Source organism: Cyprinodon tularosa, unplaced genomic scaffold, assembly GCF_016077235.1.
Source record: "Cyprinodon tularosa strain WSP-4 unplaced genomic scaffold, ASM1607723v1 ctg137, whole genome shotgun sequence".
NCBI lineage: Eukaryota > Metazoa > Chordata > Actinopteri > Cyprinodontiformes > Cyprinodontidae > Cyprinodon > Cyprinodon tularosa.
Window position 1 is genome coordinate 1,214,370 of NW_024038189.1, and position 22,780 is coordinate 1,237,149.

Here is a 22,780-nt window from a genome sequence, read left to right on the forward strand (position 1 = left end):
TCTGCCCAGGTAGGCACAGCTGCCCCGTCCACATGCATCCAGTTCACAGATACGGCGTTCTCCTTCTCCATCTAATGGCAGATTCACCATGAAACACTGGATTGGGTTCAGAAAAGCTGCAAACCGTTGCTGAGCTGTGGGGTACTGCAGTGCATTAATATTTACTAACTGTGAAGTTATTGTTTAAATTATTCCTTTTAGTCCTTTTTTATGTAGTTAACCCTAAACAAAATACAGTTCACTTCAAGTTGACTTCAATTGCTTCATAAAACCGAGTCCTCCTGCAGAGCAACGCAATGTATCACCCGTACTTTCTTATTGCAATACATGCATGTTAAAAAGTACTGTCTAGAATGCAGTAAATGTTGAGCCTTTGATTATCAGGACTTAAAAATCCTTTAATTTGAGTGACAGGTTTCTCCTGGCTAGAGATCATATTAATCTTATAGAGCATGCCAGGCAAAAAATCAGTGGGAGGAGCTAAAGGTTTGGACAATGGAGTTAAAAGGCTGATTTATACTCAGAAACCAGGTTGTCTGCGTTTGTTTAGCAGTTAACGCAGATATGCCACGCCCCTTTCGCAGACACTCTGCTGAACCAAAATCGTAGGTGACCGCAGACAGGAGGCCTCTGATTGGTCAAATCTACATCCGCTCTACACTATGTGTATTTCCTGTTTTGTACCTTACCGGCTTGTTTTGTCTGTATGACCGCCATTGCAGAAAACGACTGGTGAAGTTGGACCAGCTGGGACCCTTTTTCTACCTGGATCCCTGCTCTTTTTCGCCCTCATGTCCCTCCGTCGTACAAAGTTGCCCCCACTTCCTCACCGCCTTGACCGTATCTAGACCCACAGCTAGTGTCCCTAAAAACAGAAAACCGTCCGAACCGTTCGGTTCGACTGTCTCGGTTCGGTTCGCGTGTGTTGCGTTCGGTTCATGCGCTGCTCCTTTTTCTCATAGGCGAAGCGTTTACACTCCAGAGCAGAAGGTGGCGGTACTGCGACCAAAGCCAACCACCAGTACTAAACAAGAAGAAGAAGAAGCGAAGCAGCGTAGCCGGGTGTAGCAGAAAAAAAATCAGTTGTTGTGGAGAATTGTGTGGGTATGGCGAGTGGGAAAGAACAGGAGTTGGAAGACGCGCCAGCAGCACTTTATAGGTCTGCTGTATGGGACCACTTTGCATTTAGAGTGACCTACGATGACGGCGGAAAGAAAGTTGTGGATAAAAGTGCAACAGTGTGCAAGCATTGTGCAACACGCTTTATACTATACAAGATATGATAGATTTTCCTAACAATCAACATATACCGAATCGAACCGAAAACCGTGACTACGAAACCGTGAACCGAACCGAACCATGGATTTTGTGAACCGTTCCACCCCTATTGCGTTGTGGCGTGGAATAACATAGCGCAGACCACGCTTTGAGCATAAATCAAAAATGTCTGCCTCATACCTGCGACACACTGCTGTGGGAGGATAACCAGCCCTTAAGGCCCAGGCCCATTTCTCTCACTTGCACTCGTTTTGGACTCTAGCACTCGGTTTAGAGCGTTCATGTGTAAAGTTAGTGTGCCCCAATAAGTTTGAATGGGAATGGGACTCTCTTACACTACCCTTGAAAAACCGTGCCGAGACCGGTCCGAGCTCAGTAACTTGGATAACTTATGGTGTGTAAATGGAAAGCAAACTGAACTGAACTGAGCTAGACACAACCGGACCGAGCTAACTGCAGACCAGTTCCAGAGGTGGGCTCGGCTCGGTTTTTCCCTGGCTCGGTTCTCTGGTAACAAGAGCGCATGAGCAGAACGCGTTATCTCCGTCTGGCTGCACATCGCGATTCACACTCCATTCCAGTAGTTGGCGGTAATGCCCCTCCGGAAGTTGCTTGCCAACCGACACAAAACAGAAGAAGAAGAACAACTATAAACAACAATCGAAATCTTCTCCACGCAACATTTTAAATAATGGTTGCCGTCTTCGCCTCACCCTCAACAAACACCAAAGTACAGCAATAATAATCGAGCATAACTTTCTGAATGTGACGGGCGCTGCCATTTTGATTTGCTTGATTCCCTCCTTCTTCGTCTTCTTCTTCTTGTGTTTTATGGCGGTTGGCAAACAACTTTTGATGCATTACCGCCACCATCTGCTTGATTTCCTCCTTCAATACTGGCAGTAATACCATAGATCGTCACTAGGAGGCGAAGAGTTGAGGAACCGAGATAGCATGATGTGTAAACTGTCGTCAGAACCGAGCTCGGATCGGTCTTAGCATGGATCGGTTTTTCAAGGGTAGTGTGTATGGGGTATTATCGTTAAATTAATAATAAACTGATTGGGTTTTAACTTTGGCAAATCAAAGTCATGCCGACAACTATCAGATCAGTTGGAAGTTTCTTGTCGTCAGTGGTGAGGAACTACAGTACCCATTAAGGCAGGCATATACTCTATGATACTTATATCTTATTTATATCAGATCTATCATATTCAGCTACAACGCAAACCACAGGGTTCACTAGCTCTAAAGCGCTCTACCTGCTCACACTCTACGACCAAAAACCGCCAAATAGACTCAGCCCAGTAGAGAGATGCTGATCGGACTCGTCTATCAGGAAGTAAAGTCGGAGAAGAAGAAGAAATCCCTTCTTTAAACATGCTAAATACGCAAGCTGGAGGTAAATGGGCTCATTCTGCTCATTACTACAGGAAGCATGATAAAGCAATTTTTCTTGCACGACTGAGAAATTGGCCCAAATAGGGACAAAAAACTGCAGGATTGTAGTTTTTGATCCAAACAAAGGAAACTACTGTAGAAAGAAAAACACTACAGTTACTATTAAATAAACTTAACACTAATTCATCAGTGGTCTTTTTTTGTCACATAGATCCATTTAGTCCTTGCTTTTGAACTTGACCCAATGTTCTTACCTTTACTCCTAGTTCTGTTTAAATATATACATTTTTTAAAATGAAATGATGATAATAATGATCACAAAATGTGATTCAAGGAATTCAAATAATTATTATTTGAGGATGAAAGCCTTAAAAAACAAAACGTGATTTGAATCACTCTTTATTTTAATCAGTGAATATTTTTGTCTTTGTGAAACTTACCTGAGGAAGTTTTAGTAATGCCCAGAAAACCTCAGAAAAAATGAGGAAAACAAGCTTTTATTTATGTATATCTTAGGGGTGTAAATAATAATCGTTTTGTATCGATGCATCGATCCAACAGCCGACGATCCGATGCATCGATACGTCCGCAAGAGAATCGAATCATGTTTTTTTTTTTTCCTCCGGTCTATTTTTACCCATTTGCTCCTGGGCGTAATTGTCCTCCCGTGCTGCGGTGGCGCTAAACCTATTTTGCCCTCCTACCTCGCTTCCTGGTTATACTCTTACAGCAGTGTGTTGCAGTGAGCTTGACACAGAAATTTTTGATTTATGATCAATATTGAAGCGTGGTCTGTGCTACACGCTGTGGGTCTAGATACGGCCGAGGCGGCGAGGAAGTGGGGGCGAGTTTAATCCGACGACGGAGGGACATGAGGGCCAAAAAGAGCGGAGATCCAGGTGGAAAAAGGGTCCCAGCGTTCTCGCGCACCTCGCTCTTCTAGCGGGTCAAACTTCACGAGTTGTTTTCTGCAATTTCGGTCATAAAAACAAAACAAGCCGGCCTCCTGTCTGCGGTCAGCTACAATTTGGGAGAGGAGCAGCGGAGCGTCTGTGGAGGGGGCGGGGCATCTGGAGCCGAGGTATTGCATTGCACTCATTGCACTGATTATGTGCAGTATTTTTTGATGCAACTTTTCTACTTATGTTATTTGCTGTTGTTTCTGAAAAAAACAGCATAACGATATTACAGCTTTCATTGATTTATTTCAAACTTGAAACTTTGTTTAGCCTGTAAGGTGTAAAAAACAAAAAATAAATTAACCGATTAATCGATTAACCGAATCAAATCGTATCGTGGTGTATTCTTGAGTATCGAAAATAATCGAATCGTTGGGTCAGGAAATCGATACTGAATCGAATCGCCATGATGGATGTGATTTACACCCCTAGTATATCTGAAAGAATTACCAGCATAAATGTATTTGTGGAAATGAGGCTTAGTGAGGACCTTCTGCTGACTGAATGACAGGAACCGGTGTTCTGTCAGCTCAGCATACCGCGTCAGGCCAGCATACCCTTAGTGGTATCCTCTGTCTCCGCTCTTACAGCCAATCAAGCTGTTTTATTCCCCAATATTAGTCAGGTTTTTGTCATTGTTTTGTCCATAAAACAACAAAAAAAGTCCTTCACTAGGTCCGTTACGCACATTAGCTTCAAAGGTCCGTTTGACAGGGATCCTATTAAAGGATTATTAGGAGAATGAAATACTTATAGGGAGAGGATTCTACAACTGATTTGACAGGATATCTGATTTATTTGTCTTTGGTTTGTTTAACATGAGGACATGCGGATCATTTTATTTTTATTTGTTTATTTTTACAGTACATGAAATTATTTTAAGATTGCACATAAATAGATTAATAATTAAATGGGACTAATAACTGCTAATAACGATCATGCTGGGCTGACGCCCTGAGCTGACAGGACACCGGGACCCCGACACAGATTCATACAGCGTTTAAACGATGCAATGAAACCTCCCAGTTTTGCTTTGTGGTGATTCTAGCATTATATGGTCATTCCAAATGAAAACATTCTTTTTTTTTTTTTTTTTCTGACCTTTCTACTGTACAGTTCATCTCTGAGGTTTTAAAGATGTAATCCGTGTTGATGAAGTCCTGCCCCATAATGTCCTTCATTCCTGAAGCCAGGACAGGCAGTCGGTGGCCGTTCTCCTCATCCTCTGACGGTTAACTCTGCCCTCTGTTTTGGCTTGTAGGCTGACAAAGGAACAGGAAGGGTTTTTTCCCGCTCAGGATTTGTTGTAAACCATCAGGTTTTCCGGGAGCTCAGAACTATGGTGAGCTCTGAGTGAATTTATCAGCTCAAAACTGGAATGATGACAACTCGGCTACTGGCAAAGCATCCCACCCTCTCCTCCACAATAATAAACTGATAGATTGGTAGACGAAGGAGAATAGAAGAAGACGAGAGTGTGGTTTGATTGTAGAGGAGGTGTCTGTCAGGATGATTCACTTTGATTTGCTGCTGAGGTCCTGTTCCCACCCGTAGTTTACTGCTGCTGGACCACTAAGCCTCCTCCTCTATTGTACACATCAGTCCTGAATGCTGTTTTATTTGTACATATAGACATTATGTTACATCACTAACATTATACTTTATACCTTAGTTAAAATTATAGATTATTAGAGGATTAGTTAATGGTCATTAAGACTTTTTAAAGTGTCCTGAAATACGCTATTTGCATATATATATACTTATCTTTATGCAATATTGTAGTTTTAGATGCAGTTTTGATGGTAAAACACACAGAAAAAAGAAATCTAGCATCTGTTGGATCTATTTAAGCATTTTAGTTACTTCAACTCTAATTTTTTGTGTCTACATAATGTGAAAAATCAGCATGTTCAGTTGAACTTCATTAAAACTTAAACGATTAATTTAACTCTTGATAGCAGGTGCCATAAAATTGAAAATTATATTGTCACAAAGTTCAATAAATGAAAACGCGTGTTATTTTGTGTAATATAGATAGGTGTGACTAATGTTCAAGATGTTTAAGAGCTGAACTAAATGAAAAGGAACAGTCAAATTAATTCTTCTAAATTAATTCTTGACTTGAAGTAAACTGCTTCCCTGGTTGCTTAAAAATGCACTGTTGGTTCACACTTAACATCACAAAGACGTCAGGAAACAAAATATTTCAGGGGAAATAAATGTCACACGTAGGAACCTTTCCCATTTCTCTAGGTCTAGATTCAAAGTCTAATAATTTAATTTTTAATGGACCGGAAGAACGGCTCACAGAATAAGGAGAGGCGCACATCAACCCACAGGTCGCAGGATGATCTCCTTTATCACCGAGTTTTAATTGATTAAATAGTGTTAGACGGAAGTGATTGAGTTGCATTGAAGAAGCTAACTGGTTTTGAATTTACTTTGTAGATTTCTGCCAAAGCAACGGGTTGGTAGGACCTCGATCCTCTGCTGCAGAGGTCACAGATTAGCGGACCGGGGCCCAACTGCTGGCTAATCCGGACCCAAACTGATTTAAAACTAACTTCAATATGTCTAGCTTCAATTCAATTCAGTTTATTTCTATAGCGCCAATTCACATCATGTCATCTCAAGAAAATTTACAGATCATCCAGTCAGATTTATTCAAAGTTTTCTAATAAAGGAAAATCAGTTGATTGCATCGCCTCATTGCCTCAAAGGCAATCCCTCACACAAAGCATGCTTGTAGCGACAGTGGAGAGGAAAAACTCCCTTTTAACTAGGGATGGGATCGAAACCCGGTTCTATCAAGGACCCGGTTCCACTTTTTTCAAAACCCGAAAAACAATAACGTTTGGGCTTATCGATACCACTATCGAGTCTGGTCGTTTTTTTTTTTTTTCTCCGGAAAAGCGAAATGCAACTTATGTTGCAAAATCATCTCTTGTAAAGGGGGGGACCAAACCTCAATGGCCAAGCACATTAGTATTGTGCATGAAATAAAGGCCAAATGCAGTACCTTCGACTGTCTCTGGGTTGAAAAGACTCCTCCTCCTCCTGCTGCTGCCGCCGCACCACAGTCAGGCCCGTCTTCATCATCCACTCAGAGTACCACTGGTTAGCGCGCACACAGACTTTGTAGCTTGTCCGGTCAGTTAAAAATAGTAATTGTGAAATCCGTGTTGTAATCGGAAGCATACAAGCTAGTTAGCTTGAAAAGTAAATAAAGTTTCAGACGTGATGCGTGATGATGTGTTCAGATTGGCTCAGTAAAACGACAATTAGGTTATCATGATGCGTTCAAGTGTAACGTAAGGAAAAGGGAAATTTAGTTTTTGGCGAGAAACATGAGTAATGCAGTTGTATATTGCTCTAATTATTTTAGAATATATAATTAAACTACTGATGCCAATATTTATTAAAAATTACATTTAATTTAAAATACAATTATTTATTTGCTAAATATTTTCCTAATTACTAAAAACATGATGACATGAAGTGACAGTAAACAATACATTAGCCAACAATTGTGAAAATTTATATATTTTTTTTAAACCAAAACAAGAAATTTCTTCAAAATATAGGACATTTCTTCAAATATTTTTTTTCCCACTTCCTTTCTGTCTGTTAAAAACATATTGTCGCATCGTCTTTCCACCAAATAACAGAAAAGTATCAATAGTGGTATCGATAAAGACTCGGATCGATAAGGAGTATTGATAAAGGTATCAATATCAATAAATATTAACGATCCCCATCCCTACTTTTAACAGGAAGAAACCTCCAGCAGAACCAAGCTCAGTGTGAGCGGCCATCTGCTGAGGCCGACTGGGGTTCAAGGAGACAGAAGCAGACATAGAAAAAGAAGCATAGATACAAAAGGCACCTGTCCACCCGTTCCACAGGCGGCCCCCATCCAAGAAACACACAGCCAGGCAGAAGAGCTCCAAACCAGCACCTATGTCAGAGGATGAAGAGAGCACATCCAGTTAGTCACAGTCAGAGAAACAGGACTACACTGAAAAACAGGCTGTGTTTCAGACATCTATAAACAATGTTGATGGCAGCAGCACAGCTGATATTTCTCTCCAGGATGGAGTCACAGCCAAACAGGAACAGACCAGATGAAGCTACTATGAGAAAAAGCAGAGAGAGCAGAACGTTAGAGATTGAACTAACAGATTCTGCAGAGTGGGAGAATAGAGATAGAATGAAGCAGAATGATGAAAAAGGGGTCCCTATGTCCTCCAGCAGTCTAAGCCTATAGCAGCATAACTATAGAGATAGCTCAGGATAACCTGAGCCACTCTAACTATAAGCTTTATCAAAAAGGAAAGTTTTAAGCCTAGCCTTAAAAGTAGACAGGGTGTCTGCCTCACGGACTAAAACTGGTAGTTGGTTCCACAGGAGAGGAGCCTGATAACTAAAAGATCTGCCTCCCATTCTACTTTTAGAAATTCTAGGAACCACTAGTAAACCTGCAGATTGAGAGCGAAGTACTCTGTTAGGAACATAAGGAACAATCATATCTCTGATATCAGATGGAGCTTGGCCATTTAAGGCTTTATATTCCAATTTAATGAACTGTAAATAACTAATTACACTTTAAAGGTGGTATTGTTGCGATTTAAAGGATATTATTGTAGCTTATTTTAATGCATTTCTTTGTTCGACTGTTAAAAATATTGCGATGGATGTGCTTCAGGGGGAGGAGCCATTATGAGGTACCAATTAACCAATCAAAAGCACATCTAAAAACGTCTTCTTCAGACGTGAACTCCAACAATATCAGGAACCTATTTATCACCCAAAACAAAGCTTTCACAAAATATTATTAATAAGTTTATCAAAACACAAGCTTATATTGATAAAATGAACAATAGACCCTGGACATTTTAAAGTTAGCTGGTATTCTGAACAAATAAAAACAGTTAAAGTTAAAATGCTTAATGTAAAACTGTTGATATTATTGATAAAAATAGGTGGAATAATAATAAAAAGACCTGTTTTGAAAGCAGAGATTGGTCATATATGTCAACAACATAATATAATTGTGATATTCACGTATTAAACATCTCTATATCAAGTAAAACAGCAGTTTCTGATGTGTTGACGGGTATGTCAGACTGTTGCCGTGCTTTCAGGGAAACTTAGTGGTCCCTCTCCTCTGCAGTGGCCGGAGTCTCAGCAGCGTGTTGAATTCTGCCGCAGGTTTCACTGCATCTCCAGTGTTGCAGCTGCCGGTGGCTGCGTATCTGTTGACGATATCGGTACTGCTGTTAATGAACTGTATCACTGAAGATACAGAGAAGCCTCCTCTTTTCCTTTGCAGTCTTTCCAGTCCTCTAAGAGGGCTGGTCAGACCGGAAATACAGAGAGCACTCTAAATATTCCCCTTAGTGCGCCTGAACTCTGCATGCACCGATGACGGCTTGGGCATTGCATGCGGAAACAGCATGGTTTGGGGACTGACATGCATCATTTTGAACTTACGGTTATCCCGCAAATTCACTGGAAGCTGATAACCATCCATGGCCGATATCCAAGAGGAGGAAAAAAAAGCTGATGTGAGACTGATGTTAGCAGTCACTAGAGGGGATGAAAAGGTTTTATGCTTCTCTAGCTCAGAATAATCACATCCTTTGAGATTATAACACTTTGGAGTTGAAACAGTTAACCCATCCTTTTTGTTTAAGAAGTCACCTTTAAACAGATGCTCTGATGTTTTAAATCTGCAGCCACTTTAAATGCAATTAACTATAAAGGTTTCCTGGATTCATTTTAATTACATTTTGAAAAGCTCAGTTTAGAAAGGGTTTAAATGAAACTCAAATTATTCAGATAATCAAGAAAGGGAAGAAAAAAGTTGTCCAGCTCAATTTTACGTGAGGAAATTCTGCTCGGTCATATTCTGAATTAAAACTTCCGAAAGTTCTTTAAATATTAAATTATTACACACTGTTCAATAAATGATAAGTGTTGTTAATTCAGATTAATTTTCATGTGAATGTGCTTTACTGGAGGTATCCATGTTTGTCAAAGAACACTACTGCCACCTACTGGTTAGTGACGTCACGGTGCGGTATCGGCTGTTGATCAAGTCCCAGTGCTGTATCTGGTGTTTGTCACAACGCGCTATTATCCAAGTCATCTTGAAAACATTCTTCTTCCAAATGTTGGCAAGTTGGCAATCATTGGATCATGAATCGGAAAAGTGAAATTACTCATTTGTATCGTAAGTCTTTGAGTCTGTTAGATAAAGTAATAGCTGTAATAGCTGTAAGAGATATAAATAAAATGCCCATTAAAGGAGCCACCACTGTCTTCGACATGTGTTGCGGCCATGTTGGATTGTAAAATCAGGTTTAATGATAGGCGTATGTCATATGGTGCTAATTACGTACCATTATGGTTGCAAGCAGATAACAGATTCTGTAATTGGAAATAATAAAATTAAGATGCAATCCAGACTTAAAATATAGATAAATTTTTTTATTTTTTATTTTTTTATCCCTTTATTTTATTTTTCAAAAGTTTTTTTTTTTATTCTCTTTTTCACTTTGCATTTTACGAATTGCACTCTTTTCAGATTACATTTTACAGATCAGATCACCTTTACTTCTAACTTGACTCTGCCAGATGGATGTGCTGGATTTGCTCCGCATATCCATCTGGAAACCTTCCGTTGAAGTAATTTTGGGAAGGGGCGAAAATACTGGTTAGCTGATTGTCCTATGTTGGTGATAGACGGGCCAAATAAACCAATCAGATCAACGAAGCAACGAGGAGCCAATTGATAGATCAAATTCTTGCCGAAACCAGTCGGGAGAAGAGCAAAAACATCTTTTCCTCTGAGAAAAGCCTCCAGAGCAGTGTTTTGCTCTTCTTTCAGTGAAGAAATACTCTGTAATTCCGATAAAACTTGCTCGATAGCCACGCTAACGCTAGTTTCATCGGCTGAAGCCGCCATGTTCTTTAGACTGAACTGTCGCGCTTCTCGTTGCGTCACACCTCAACCCGCCTCAAAGCCAACGCTGATTGGACGTTCGTTTGGTGAACGGCTCCAAATTTTCTTTAACGGAGAGTCTCCAGACTGATCTGCGAGTGAAACCTTGAAAGCTCGCAGGATCAGGATGGTCTCACGAGGCTACTTTACTTTTGGGGGCTTCTCTCTGTAGGGCAGAGGGAAGCTGCATTTCTGTTGGTCTGCATGGATGTTAGCAACAACATTTTTAGGCCCGAGCAGCGAAGCGCTGCGAGAGCCTATTATATCTATTAGGTTTCTTATTATTATTTTTCTTGTCTCACTTTGAACGCATTTTACGGGGACTTAGCATGTTCAAAAACTCAGGAAAACTTGGCAGTAAATTGTCCCCTCGCATGAAATCGCATGATTTTAATGGAATCCAAAATGGCCGCCCCCAAATTACTCCACAGCGCCCCCTAACGTGATTTGGGGTAAACCGTAAGTCACAGAGATCTAAAATTTTGCACACAAGTAGATCTCCTCAAATCATGAAAAAAAGTCTCTTGGAGGTATGCCCTAAAACCCATAGCAAGTCGGCCATTTTGGGTCAAAATGCGATTTTTGGCCATTTTTCATTGTTATTATTTTTATATGTGTACATCCAGTGTGACGATCTCTGTACTGGGCCTGAATTGAACAGAATGGGATCTGTAAAACACAATAATAATAAAAAAAATATTAAAATCCGCAAAACGCAATCTGAAAAAGAGAAATATAAAACAAAAAATGAAAAAGAAAATTAAAAAATACTTTCAAAACACAAAAAAGAATAATTCTAAAGAATAAAATCCGAGAACAAAGCAACGTTCCTCTCAAAACAGTTTTTTGATTAAGAGGCTTTTTAAAGGTTTATTTATGTATTGATTTTGTTTTTCTTTAAATTTCTATTTATAGAACATGTTGCTTGCTTCCAACAATAATGGAACTAAATTCACCCCATACTTTAATCCAAATAGGCATGAGCTACTGTGACATTTAACATGTGGTTAAAATACCACGCCAATATTCACAAAATCAACCAAATTAAAAGTCATTTTAATTTAGGGTCATTAAATATTTTCAATAATCGTAGTTGTTTATTGTTTTTTGATTTTCATAAATAGATTAAATCTGAAATATAAAGAAAATCTGTGTTATTCAGTTGTTTTGACGTGCAAAGTAATTATTCAGATTATTCTGAACTAGATTAGTTATAATGTGTTTAGATGTATAACCTGTTTAACTAGTTGGGCTTTGTCAGTTTTTTTGTTTAGTTTTTTTTATTTAAAACCAACTATTTCTGTTCTTTGCAACTGATTGTATTTTAAAGTGGTAAAACATGGCCATGTTGTTAAAGTGTAGAAAGTGAGAAGTCTCCTGGAGCAGTTGAGGAAGGGGGAATGCTTTGCTGCTCTAAGTTCATAGATCTAGAAAAATCTTTGCTCACTCCTAAATTAAACAAAAACAAATTAAAAAAACGTGACTTTTTCCACATTTTCTTGAAGTGGATCATGATAATATTAACTAGCAGGGCAGAAATATTTCTAAAACAAGCTTAAGAACAAAGGAAAGTTTTTAAAATGTATACATTTGCTCAATTTTCACTCTTATGACAAATAAAAAGTACCAACTTTATACACTTCTTTTGAACCATAGATTGGCAGAATTTATTTTTCACGTAGGCAGACGTTTCCACTCTTGGCAGTCAACTGCATATTGCAGATGTCAGGAAACTGAAGAGCCTTAGAACATCCAGCTATAGTTTAGGCTCAAATCTGACCCCTTGTGATGGAGTTTGAATCTCCTCTGACCCTGATTGGATCACTTCCGTGTGCCATGCTCAGCTGTTGGTTGATGTACTTCTGGTTTTCAAAGATTGGCTTTAGTCGATGCCTGCGGCTGCAGCCAGGCCAAGGCCAAAGGGCCCAGCTGCTTCCTCTGCAGAAATGATATTTGCTTCAATTAGTGCAAATACCATCACACTCCCTCCCCTCGCCACAACGCCAACTGCAACCCTCCTACCAGCCTGTAGCCTGATCCAGCTCAAGAATGGCTTCTCATAGCAGTCAGCCATATCTAATGCTTGTTGTTATACTGGACTGCTATAATTCTCAGAGGAGAAAGCTGGAGGTTCATCTCCTGGTATCCGATGATGAAATATTCTACCTTGCATTTCCTGTCCATCCTCTTTTCTTCTTCCACCTCCTTCCCTTTCCTCGCAGATAAATGGCTCTTTTAAGCTTGGAGCTGCTCGAGTTCTGGCTAGTTGGCAGATGCAGTGCCTAGTCCCCGGCCTCCAGGACAACGGCAACATGAACGGGACGTCCGAGCAGGCCGACATCCTGCCGCCAAACTGTATGGTTAAGGACCGATGGAAAGTGGTGAGCAGATTGTGTCTGTTTTTAATCTTTTCTGTCTGATGTTTGTAATTTTTTTTCTTGGAGTTCTGAGAGGATGTAGGTCTAAACTCTGATTGTCTCCTCGCCGTGTTCTAGCTGAAGAAGATCGGCGGGGGAGGGTTTGGGGAGATCTACGAGGCCTTGGACCTGCTAACACGGGAGAACGTGGCGTTGAAGGTGGAGTCGGCCCAGCAGCCCAAGCAGGTTCTGAAGATGGAGGTGGCTGTTCTCAAGAAGCTGCAGGGTGAGAGCTCAGAAGCATAAATTGGCCTTAAAGGAATAGTACACCCAAAACATGATTAGCCTTCATTTTCTACTCACCCCCATGCTGAACAACACTCTGGAGTACTTTTTTGATATCTCAAATGCATCTGGAGATCTGGGAGGCTTCTTGCTGTCTGCTGACATTCAAATAATGGAGGTCTATGGCGCCCGAGGCAGAAAGGTCCATAAAAGTCCACAAAAAATGTGTCAATATTCCTCCTACTGCTCGTCCAATGTATTCCAAGTGTCCTGAGTGGGTAGCATCCAGAATTTACTCGAAACGAAGTCATTTAGAATGTTTTTAGAGCATAAACAGTAGTGTATAGGATTTCCTAAAAGCGCGTTCACTTGTCTACGGAAACCGCGGCAGACCAAACCAGATGAAAGTGCGCATTCAGCGTCTGCTCTGCCGATAATGCAAGCGTAGAAGAAGAAATGTGCTGTTTACCTGTGCAAAGAAAGAAACAACGAAAGAAAAATGTCTGAGGACTTCAGTGTTGAGGAAGAGCATGAGTTCTTTGCCGAGCTGAATGCGCACTTTCATCTGGTTTGGTCTGCCGCGGTTTCCGTAGACTCGTGAACGCGCTTTCAGGAAATCCTATACACTACTGTTTATGCTCTAAAAACATTCTAAATGACTTCGTTTCGAGTAAATTCTGGATGCTACCCACTCAGGACACTTGGAATACATTGGACGAGCAGTATGGAGGAATACTGACACGTTTTTTGTGGACTTTTATGGACCTTTCTGCCTCGGGCGCCATAGACCTCCATTATTTGAATGTCAGCAGACAGCAAGAAGCCTCCCAGATCTCCAGATGCATTTGAGATATCAAAAAAGTACTCCAGAGTGTTGTTCAGCATGGGGGTGAGTAGAAAATGAAGGCTAATCATGTTTTCGGTGTACTATTCCTTTAAGGGGCATCAGCAACAGAGCAGCTCATTGCAGGCTTATAATTATCCATCATAAAAAGAGAAAAGTTTAGCTGCACCATCTGAGGGTAAAAATAAATTCAACAATGGTCTGTTTATATCTTAAAATGATCATTGCATAAATCAGCCGTCTTAATAGCTGCTTAATGCGCTGCTACATCAGCTAATTAGTTCCAGTCTCTTTCTGCTGAGGTAATACTGTCTCTGCTCTGGCACACTATGAAGTGTTTGTAAGAACCACTAAGCTCCAATATAAAAAAAAGATTATTAACTCCTCCTCTTTTGGTATTTAATGTGGTGAAGAATACAAAGTGTAAAATGAACTAAATATAGATAGACTCTGATTTGGGGATTTAAAGTTATTTTTAGATTTTGTTAGGAGAGTGCACTGCAAAAACTATCAAGAAATAAGTAAATATTTCTTAAATTAAGTGTATTTTCCATAATTTGAGTAGATCAATAAGATGATCTGCCAATGGAATGAGTACTTTACTCTTAAAATAAGATAATTGGATAATATACACTTCTTATTTTAAATGTAAATTGTCTTTTTCCAAAGTGGCAAAGTGTCTCACTTACCTCCTTATTTTAAGATATAATGACTTGGTAAGATTTTTTGCAGTGTGTAACTTAACCTTTAAATGTTTGTTGTTGTTTTTTTTTTTTTTAGGTAAAAACCACGTCTGTAAGTTTATCGGCTGTGGAAGAAATGACAAATTTAACTACGTGGTGATGCAGCTTCAGGTGAGTCAGTGTGTGGGTGACTTTAAGCAGTAGGCTGGCGGCGCCCTTCAGCAGCAGATTACAGCCTTTATTCTGCATTTCTATGCTGCCATGTTGTCCTTTTAAGAGGTTCAGAAAAGAAGTGGTGTGGTGTTATTGCATTGAAAGGGCTCCTGTGGCAAAGACTCGTACGTTTTAATTCCCAAATAGTTTTTTGTACTCTGAGAAAAAAGCTTAGAATGTTTGCTTTCCAGGAATAACCTGTGTTGTCTTACTGTAGTTTCCCAGATCAGATCATTTAAAGATAATCTCTGATTATTTAAAGGCTTTAAACATCTAATAATAAATAATTCAGTAGATTTTTTTTCGATCTGAAGACCAAAATCCAGTCTATAAATCCTCAAACACAACGCTATATCTGACATTTTCAATTTAAAAACCTTCTTGGATGGGAAGCGAAACTTCTTGAAACTTGGAAACAAAGTCCAGTGGATTGTTTATTTCTTTATTTTTTTTACTTTTTTGGAATGACTATAACCTGGATGACTCATAATCTTCACCAGCAAGAAGAACTTCCTGGTTTGCACATGTGCAGTATGCAAGAATCTGGTAAATTGGCTTGTAGACGATCGTAAATCTGCTTTAACAGCAGAATTTGCTAACGAACACCTAACGAGGGCCGACTGAATTTCAAACATGTTTGATCCGGTAGTGGTCGTGAGAGGCTAATTGCCCCTCATTACAATATCATACGCAGGACGCATGATGAAGCTAAAACTGGGGCTGATCCAAAACTTCTCGCATGGCTGGAGAATCATATGGAAGTAAATCTGTGTAGCTGGGATTTGAATTAAAAATGCCGCCTAAATTTAAATGTTGTATGTTTGTACTTACTGTTTCAGTGTTAAAATATATTCAGAACACATTTTTGACCTAAAAAAAAAATCATTGTCATTATTTCTACATGCTTGAAATTTCATTTGTTATTTTCTCTTCAAGCTAAAAATTCACATTACTATTTCAAAGTGATTACATTTTCAATACTTATTTTTCAGTTTAATTTTTCAGTGTTAAAAAAATCTGCATATAAAGAAATGCAACCTTTTAAAATTCATACTCAATATTTTCAGCCTCCTGAGATTCAACTGGCTCTGTTTTAACTGGCTCTTAAATTCGGCGTCTAAATTCAGTGTAAAAAGGGAAGGGTTACTTCAGGTCACAGACATTAGCAATGGATTGTGGCGTCCAACAACCAGCCAATCCCGTTACGTTTTCTTAGTCACGTGACATGACGCTTGTGGCGCCCATACTGACGGAAAACCAGCATAACGGAGCCGGTCATGCAAGCTAACGCTAACTAAACTACAGAAAAATGAAAGTAATAAACTCACCGTTGAGTTAGCGTTAGCTTGCATGACCGGCTCCGTCATGCTGGTTTTCCTTCAGTATGAGCGCCACAAGCAAGCAAATTTCAGTGGCATTTTTAATTCAAATCCCAGCGAAACAGATTTACTTCCATAAAATCAGCCCGAAAAGGGCAAAAACTCGTACAGTGTCCATCTGGCTAAAGTGCCCTTTCCTTTCTCCTGGCTCCTTCTAGTTACTCTTCGTACACCTGCTCCCTATCAACTAATCATTCCTCCCATTCTTTCTGTCTCCTATATATACACCTCCTGTTCAGTTACTCCTTGCTGGATCCTCGTCATTCTATTGGCTTGCTCCTCCCTAGTTATTTGGTTCCTCAGATTCTGTTGATCGTTCCTGGACTATTGCTTCTCTATTTTTACTTTTTCTTTAATTTTTACAAGAAATTACCTCTGCCTCTCTAGCGCTGCATTTGAGTCCAAATCAAATTCACAAACCTTTACACTGGTGGTTAGCGCAATTAGCGAATAAGCTAGCAGTAGCCTCCATGTGTTCGCTTCAGAATACACATCTTAGTCTTATTTCTGGTCTATGACAGAAAGAAGCTAAAAACACAGCAGGATAAAACATCAAATTGTAGCTTTACTCTGCTAGGTCTTCCTGTTTTCTGTTCAAAGTCTTGCTCTCTCTCTGCCAAACGGAACCTCAGACATGTTTTGAAATGTAGCAGAAAGTGCTGAAATTAAGTTATGTCTCCCAATTCCCAATTTTTCAGCAAGCTAGACAGCCAGACAAGGACACTCCAATAATCAAACAACTTTCTGTTTTCACTTGTTTATTGAAGAGTGGCCTCTGACCACTGCCATCACTTTAGCCTTCGTAAACTGTAACATACAAACATTACAAAGTCAATCACTCTTGCTGCAAGTTAAATAAAGCATTTTCCATAAATAACTCTAGTGTACAATTATTCACACCAGTTACATAATAGACAAGAAACAGTTGTTTTCACAAATAAACGGTACAAACGAACAAATCTTGTCTGAAACACAACGTGAAAGATAGCAATCAGCTCATTTCCCAAACTGCTTGGTGCTGCATTCCACCATCTTGGATCCACAACTTCCTTTAACGTCACCAAATAATACAGTAAATTATCCAGCAGGGGGAGCCCTAGTGCGGTTTTCAACCAAAGAGGCAGCACATATAGATCAGTTAAAGTAATGTGCTGCATAGGAAATTAAAGGTTTTTGAGATCAATAATGTTGTGGCATAGTATAAACCCAACCCCATGGAAGTTTTTACTTTTAATGCACCACATGTAAGCCAGAGAGAGCCTCTTTGGGTATTTGAAGTGGTTTTCACCTTCCAGCTCAGCAGAACCGGAAGCATTTAGTCGCATGTTTGCATGTTTTGATAGATGGGTGTTGGATCTTTTTACATACATGGAGAATCTCTTTTGTTCTGCTGGATGCAACAAATTCAGCATGTTGAAAACCACCAATAATAGGAAAGCTGAGGCAAACATGATCAACGCTTCTTGTATCGAAGGGGCAGTTTGATTTCCTCCATATGTTGTTTCAGGGTCGAAACCTGGCCGATCTACGGAGGAGTCAGCCCAGAGGAACCTTCACCATGAGCACCACCCTGCGACTCGGCAAGCAGATCCTGGAGTCCATCGAAGCCATCCACTCAGTGGGATTCCTGCACCGCGACATTAAACCGGTACGAAGAAACAGACGGTCGATCTTTAAGCTTTTAAATCAAAGAAAACATCTGATATTAATCAGCTTTTTGTAACCCCATTAATGAACCACGTTGGATGGTTTTGTTGGAAAATCCTTGTTTACTACAAAAAGAGTTTCATTCTTCTCCACATCATATATTTGCCTTGTTTTTTTTAGTGAAACAAAGAAATAGGGAGGAAACAGATGATTGGGAACCTTTGTTCTGAATCAATTTACATAATAACAGTGGAACAAAAGCTATAGAACGGCGGTGATTAGGGGGGTGGGATTAGGAAACGCAGGTTATAGGATAAAAAAAAGACTGCAGGCTTTAATCAAACTGCATTCAGGATGAATCCATGAGTCTAAAACCATTTTATGGTTCTCCAGCTGCTCAGAAAATATTTAGAATGGATAATAGTGAAGAAGGAAGAAGCTCTGGCCAGTTTTCTTTTTATCTCTAACTTTACATTTGGAAAAGAGTTCAAAGCTCTTTGACATTTTCTGAGTGATATTTTCTCGGGTCAATCCAACAACCTTTACCCGTAGAATTTAATATTAATATAGTCCTCTGTATTTCATGCTTTTAATAGCAAAGCAACGCGTTCACTAAAAAATATTGGTAAAGCATCCCTGTGTGAGAAATACTGCAATCTTAAAGTGAGACATCCAGTTAGGGATAGGAAGATTAAACATTTATTTCTGATGCGACAGGAAAGTCTCATCAGACTTCATGGAGTGATGTCATAGCCATATTCACAAGTAGAGTAACAATACATCGATTCAAATCAATATAATCTGTACCCATCAGGTTACATCGATGCCAAATTAAAAGCTTTCTGGAGTGTAAACTGGTGATTTTTTTTTTAGAATTTCTTTTTAAGAAGAATTATATTTGAAAATCAAAGGAATAAGTTGTGTTTTATCTGCAAAAGGTTGCATTATTTGGGAATATATTGCATCACAGCGATTGCAGAATTGTTAATTATATTAAATAGAAATCGTATCAGGACAGGATTTGATATCAGGAACTGTTCGCCCCCCCTCCCTACAGTGCATTTTTATATTGTATTTGAAAAAAATGCAACTAGAAAAAAGTTTTTTCTTCTTCTTTTTTCCACCTTTTTTTTTCTTTTTCTTCCATCTGATAAAGACAAAATGTAATTAAAAATTAAAATCCGAACATATAAAATCCGTAAATAAATTAAAATAAAACTTAGTTTGAAAAAATTGCAAAAATGTTACTCAAAATGTTACTTATTTCTGGATTTTATTTTAGTTTCTATTTTCGTTTAAGAAACTTCTTCTTTGGTTGCAACAATAATGAAACAAAATTCCCTCCATACAAAGCGTTCTCCAAACTAAATAAAGAAAAAAATAATAATAATTTCAAACAAAAATCAAAAGAATTGCATAAAAAAAAATGTAGAATTGTGTTTAGGTTAAGAAACTGAATTTGCCGTCCTTTTCCTACCAGTCAAACTTTGCGATGGGCCGGCTCCCCTCAACCTACAGGAAGTGCTACATGCTGGACTTTGGTCTGGCGCGTCAGTACACCAACACTTCTGGAGAAGTTCGACCGGTAAGTAGCCGGTATGACTGAACCACACCTCAGATAACCGCCTGTAGAGCTGCAGAGAGACAATCTATATAACTCTCCTTCTACTGGACAATAAATACACATAGTAAGATTCTGGAAATAATGTTACATCTAAGCAGTTTTCTGTCTTTTTTTTAATCTATTTTTTTTTACATTTTGCTGTTTTATAAACTAAAAATCAACAGCTGTAGTTGATAAAATAAATCAACTAATGAAAAAGTCTGGGATGAATAGAAATCTGTACCTGAGCTGCATAGTTAGGGAGCTTTAAAGGTCACCTCAGACCTTAATATAATAATAATACTGGAAACCCCACATATATATTAACATAGTTTATTAGAGAAAGTGAGAGTGTTTTTAACTGGTCAGGGGCTGCTGGGTCAAAGTTTGTCCTAAGTTGGACAGTGATGGCTCTTTGCTTTCAAGGCGAGGGAGGTTATTTTTTATTTATTTATTAATTGCAGGCAATTACATCCATTGAAATATACAAGTGAATGTATAAATGTAGTATATATATATATATACATACACGTCTCCCAAGTTTTTTTTTTCCTTCTTTTTTTTCCTTAACGGCAACTTAGAACACAGAAATGTCGGAGCAAAAGCAGTTAGAAAAAAAAAAAAAATATATATAATGTTTTTGGAACTGAGAACAAATAAACAAAATCACAATTGTGTTGCCAGATCAGTTAATTAATTACATAGTATCTTTCTGTTTTCTAGCGTACCAGCAATGATAAATCGTAAAATAATAGTAATGGTTTACACAACATCAACAATAGTACAGGGACATACCAACAATGGTAATGGACAAATACCGGCAATGGTAAGAAGAACTACAGGCACGCAGCAACATACAGTAACATGGATTTAGGACATTCTCTGCACACACTGTGACCAGATCAACTCTTTGAATAGGATTTTAAATCTGACTCTGACACATGCACCGAAATAGTATTCTGGGTGGGATTTTGATCAAGGATTATAGCGTATGAAGAACCAGGGGGGTCTCTGAAAAAAGGCATATAACTATTTAATAACTATTTTAAGTTTAATGCTTAAATGATAAAATTTTAAATCCAATTCAAAAAGCATTCTGTAATTGCACATTTGAAGTTACAAAGAAAAAATTTACATTTTTGCTGCTTGACGTGCCTCATCAACGAATCAGAGAAGCTGATCTGGGAGCTGGCAGGGAGTCAGACACAGCACTGCTGATGCAGAGGGCTATCATCACTCCTCTGAAACAGTTTATTAACGCCTAAATTAACTTTTTAATGTCAAAACCTTCTGGCAAAATGTCTGATTTTATTATTCTGGTGCCTGCAGTTTGGATAACGTACATGAAAAACGCCTTCCAGCCGCCGTGAACAGTAGCGGAAAACTCGCTGTCAGACCCCCGTACCCCCGGGGTATGGAGGTCTGACAGCGAAATAATATTTGAAAGCAGTATGGTAACCTTGATGAACTGACTGCAGTGATTAAGTTTTCAGGTGGACTTTTTCCACTTAAAATTATAATAAAGCTGCTTTTTACTAGGGATGGAACGTTTTATAAAAACCGTCCGAACTGTTCTGTTCGACTGTCTCGGTTCGGTTCGCGTGTGTTTCGTTCGGTTCATGCGCTGCTCCTTTTTCTCATAGGCGAAGCGTGTACACTCCAGAGCAGAAGGTGGCGGTACTGCGACCAAAGCCAACCACCAGTAGTAAACAAGAAGAAGAAGAAGCGAAGCAGCGTAGCCGGGTGTAGCAGAAAAAAATCAGTTGTTGTGGAGAATTGTGTGGGTATGGCGAGTGGGAAAGAACAGGAGTTGGAAGACGCGCCAGCAGCACTTTATAGGTCTGCTGTATGGGACCACTTTGCATTTAGAGTGACCTACGATGACGGCGGAAAGAAAGTTGTGGATAAAAGTGCAACAGTGTGCGAGCATTGTGCAACATGTTTTGTTTATGCTAACAGCAACATGACCAACATGTCAGGCTAACCCTGAAATCCCTCATACTCCGTCAGCGCTCCGCCCCGCTGCGCTCCAGACCGCCTGCTCAAAGCAAAGCCTACAGCCTCCACTGTGGCTCCCGTCGCTCCGCTCTGAGGTCCTTGGAGATCGTAGAGAGCATGCGCCAGATGATTAAATTCAAAGCAGCAAAACATGCATAAATGATCCAGGGTTTCCGCGGATCATTAAAAATAATTACAATTCCTTCATTTTTTGGGGATTTTTTCATTAATTTCACAAATTTTTATGGGATTTCGGGGTAACAATTAGGGCTGCAACAACGAATCGATAAAATCGATAAAAATCGACTTTTAAAAGCGTTGGCAACGAATTTCATCATCGATTGTGTCGCGCGATTAATGCGTCATCCACCGCTGCCGTCATCACTGCCACTTGACTGAAACGGGGGAAGAAGAAAAAATACAGCAGAGCGAGCCAGCGCCGCAGGTGAAGTGTTGCCAACTCAGCGACTTTTCAGACCCCTCCAGCGACTATTTTTCAAAAAAGCGACTAGCGACAAATCTGGCGACTTTTTACGGTGTCACTGGCGGCTTTTGGAGACTCTTACGTGAAAGCATGTATCATTCCTACTCTGCCGTGGGGCGCCTCCCCCTACTCCCGCAGGAGTCCCTCTCAGCGCTGCAGTCAGAGCCTCAGCGTCCAGACTGCAAATGAAGCGCGCATGCACCGGGATTGTGCGGAGCAAATTGATCACAATAATTAAAATAGCCTGCGCTTTGTACAGTGAAAAAAGTCGTAACATGCAACTTTTGTAAAAACAAATTAACATGGCACGGAACCACCGAAACCACCGATACTTGTTGTTTGGTTTTAAAGTGGGGAAACGTAACGTTAGTTTCTCAGGTAGCTCATCTGATGCTTTCCTTACCGTGTTAGTAGGTTACAGACAGTGATAAGGTTGGCTACTTATTTTACTTTTAATTTCATTTGAATTAGCTTAAGCAGCGTTTATATTTACTTTATAAATAAATTAACTTGCAAATTATGAGGGCAAGGCTTTAAAAGTTTAAATCTTCTGGCAAAGATAAAGTAAAGAAGATCCTGCAATTTATGGAAGTAAAGCAGAATAAAATCCAGCAAGATCAGTAATATGTCAATTAATTATATG

The 22,780-nt window shown here is 39.4% G+C and overlaps 1 protein-coding gene across 1 annotated transcript in view; it reads left to right on the forward strand.

Annotated features, from left to right (window-relative positions):
* Nucleotides 1–4,901: 4,901 nt before the first annotated feature.
* Nucleotides 4,902–22,780, forward strand: part of ttbk1a (tau tubulin kinase 1a) — an 83,465-nt gene continuing 65,586 nt past the window's right edge. Inside the window, exons 1-6 of the mRNA XM_038278027.1 lie at nucleotides 4,902–4,980; nucleotides 12,867–13,025; nucleotides 13,140–13,287; nucleotides 14,911–14,984; nucleotides 17,913–18,053; nucleotides 19,533–19,637. Coding sequence (XP_038133955.1) covers nucleotides 4,978–4,980; nucleotides 12,867–13,025; nucleotides 13,140–13,287; nucleotides 14,911–14,984; nucleotides 17,913–18,053; nucleotides 19,533–19,637 — 630 coding nt within the window. The 5' untranslated portion in view covers nucleotides 4,902–4,977. The remainder of the gene's footprint in view (nucleotides 4,981–12,866; nucleotides 13,026–13,139; nucleotides 13,288–14,910; nucleotides 14,985–17,912; nucleotides 18,054–19,532; nucleotides 19,638–22,780) is intronic.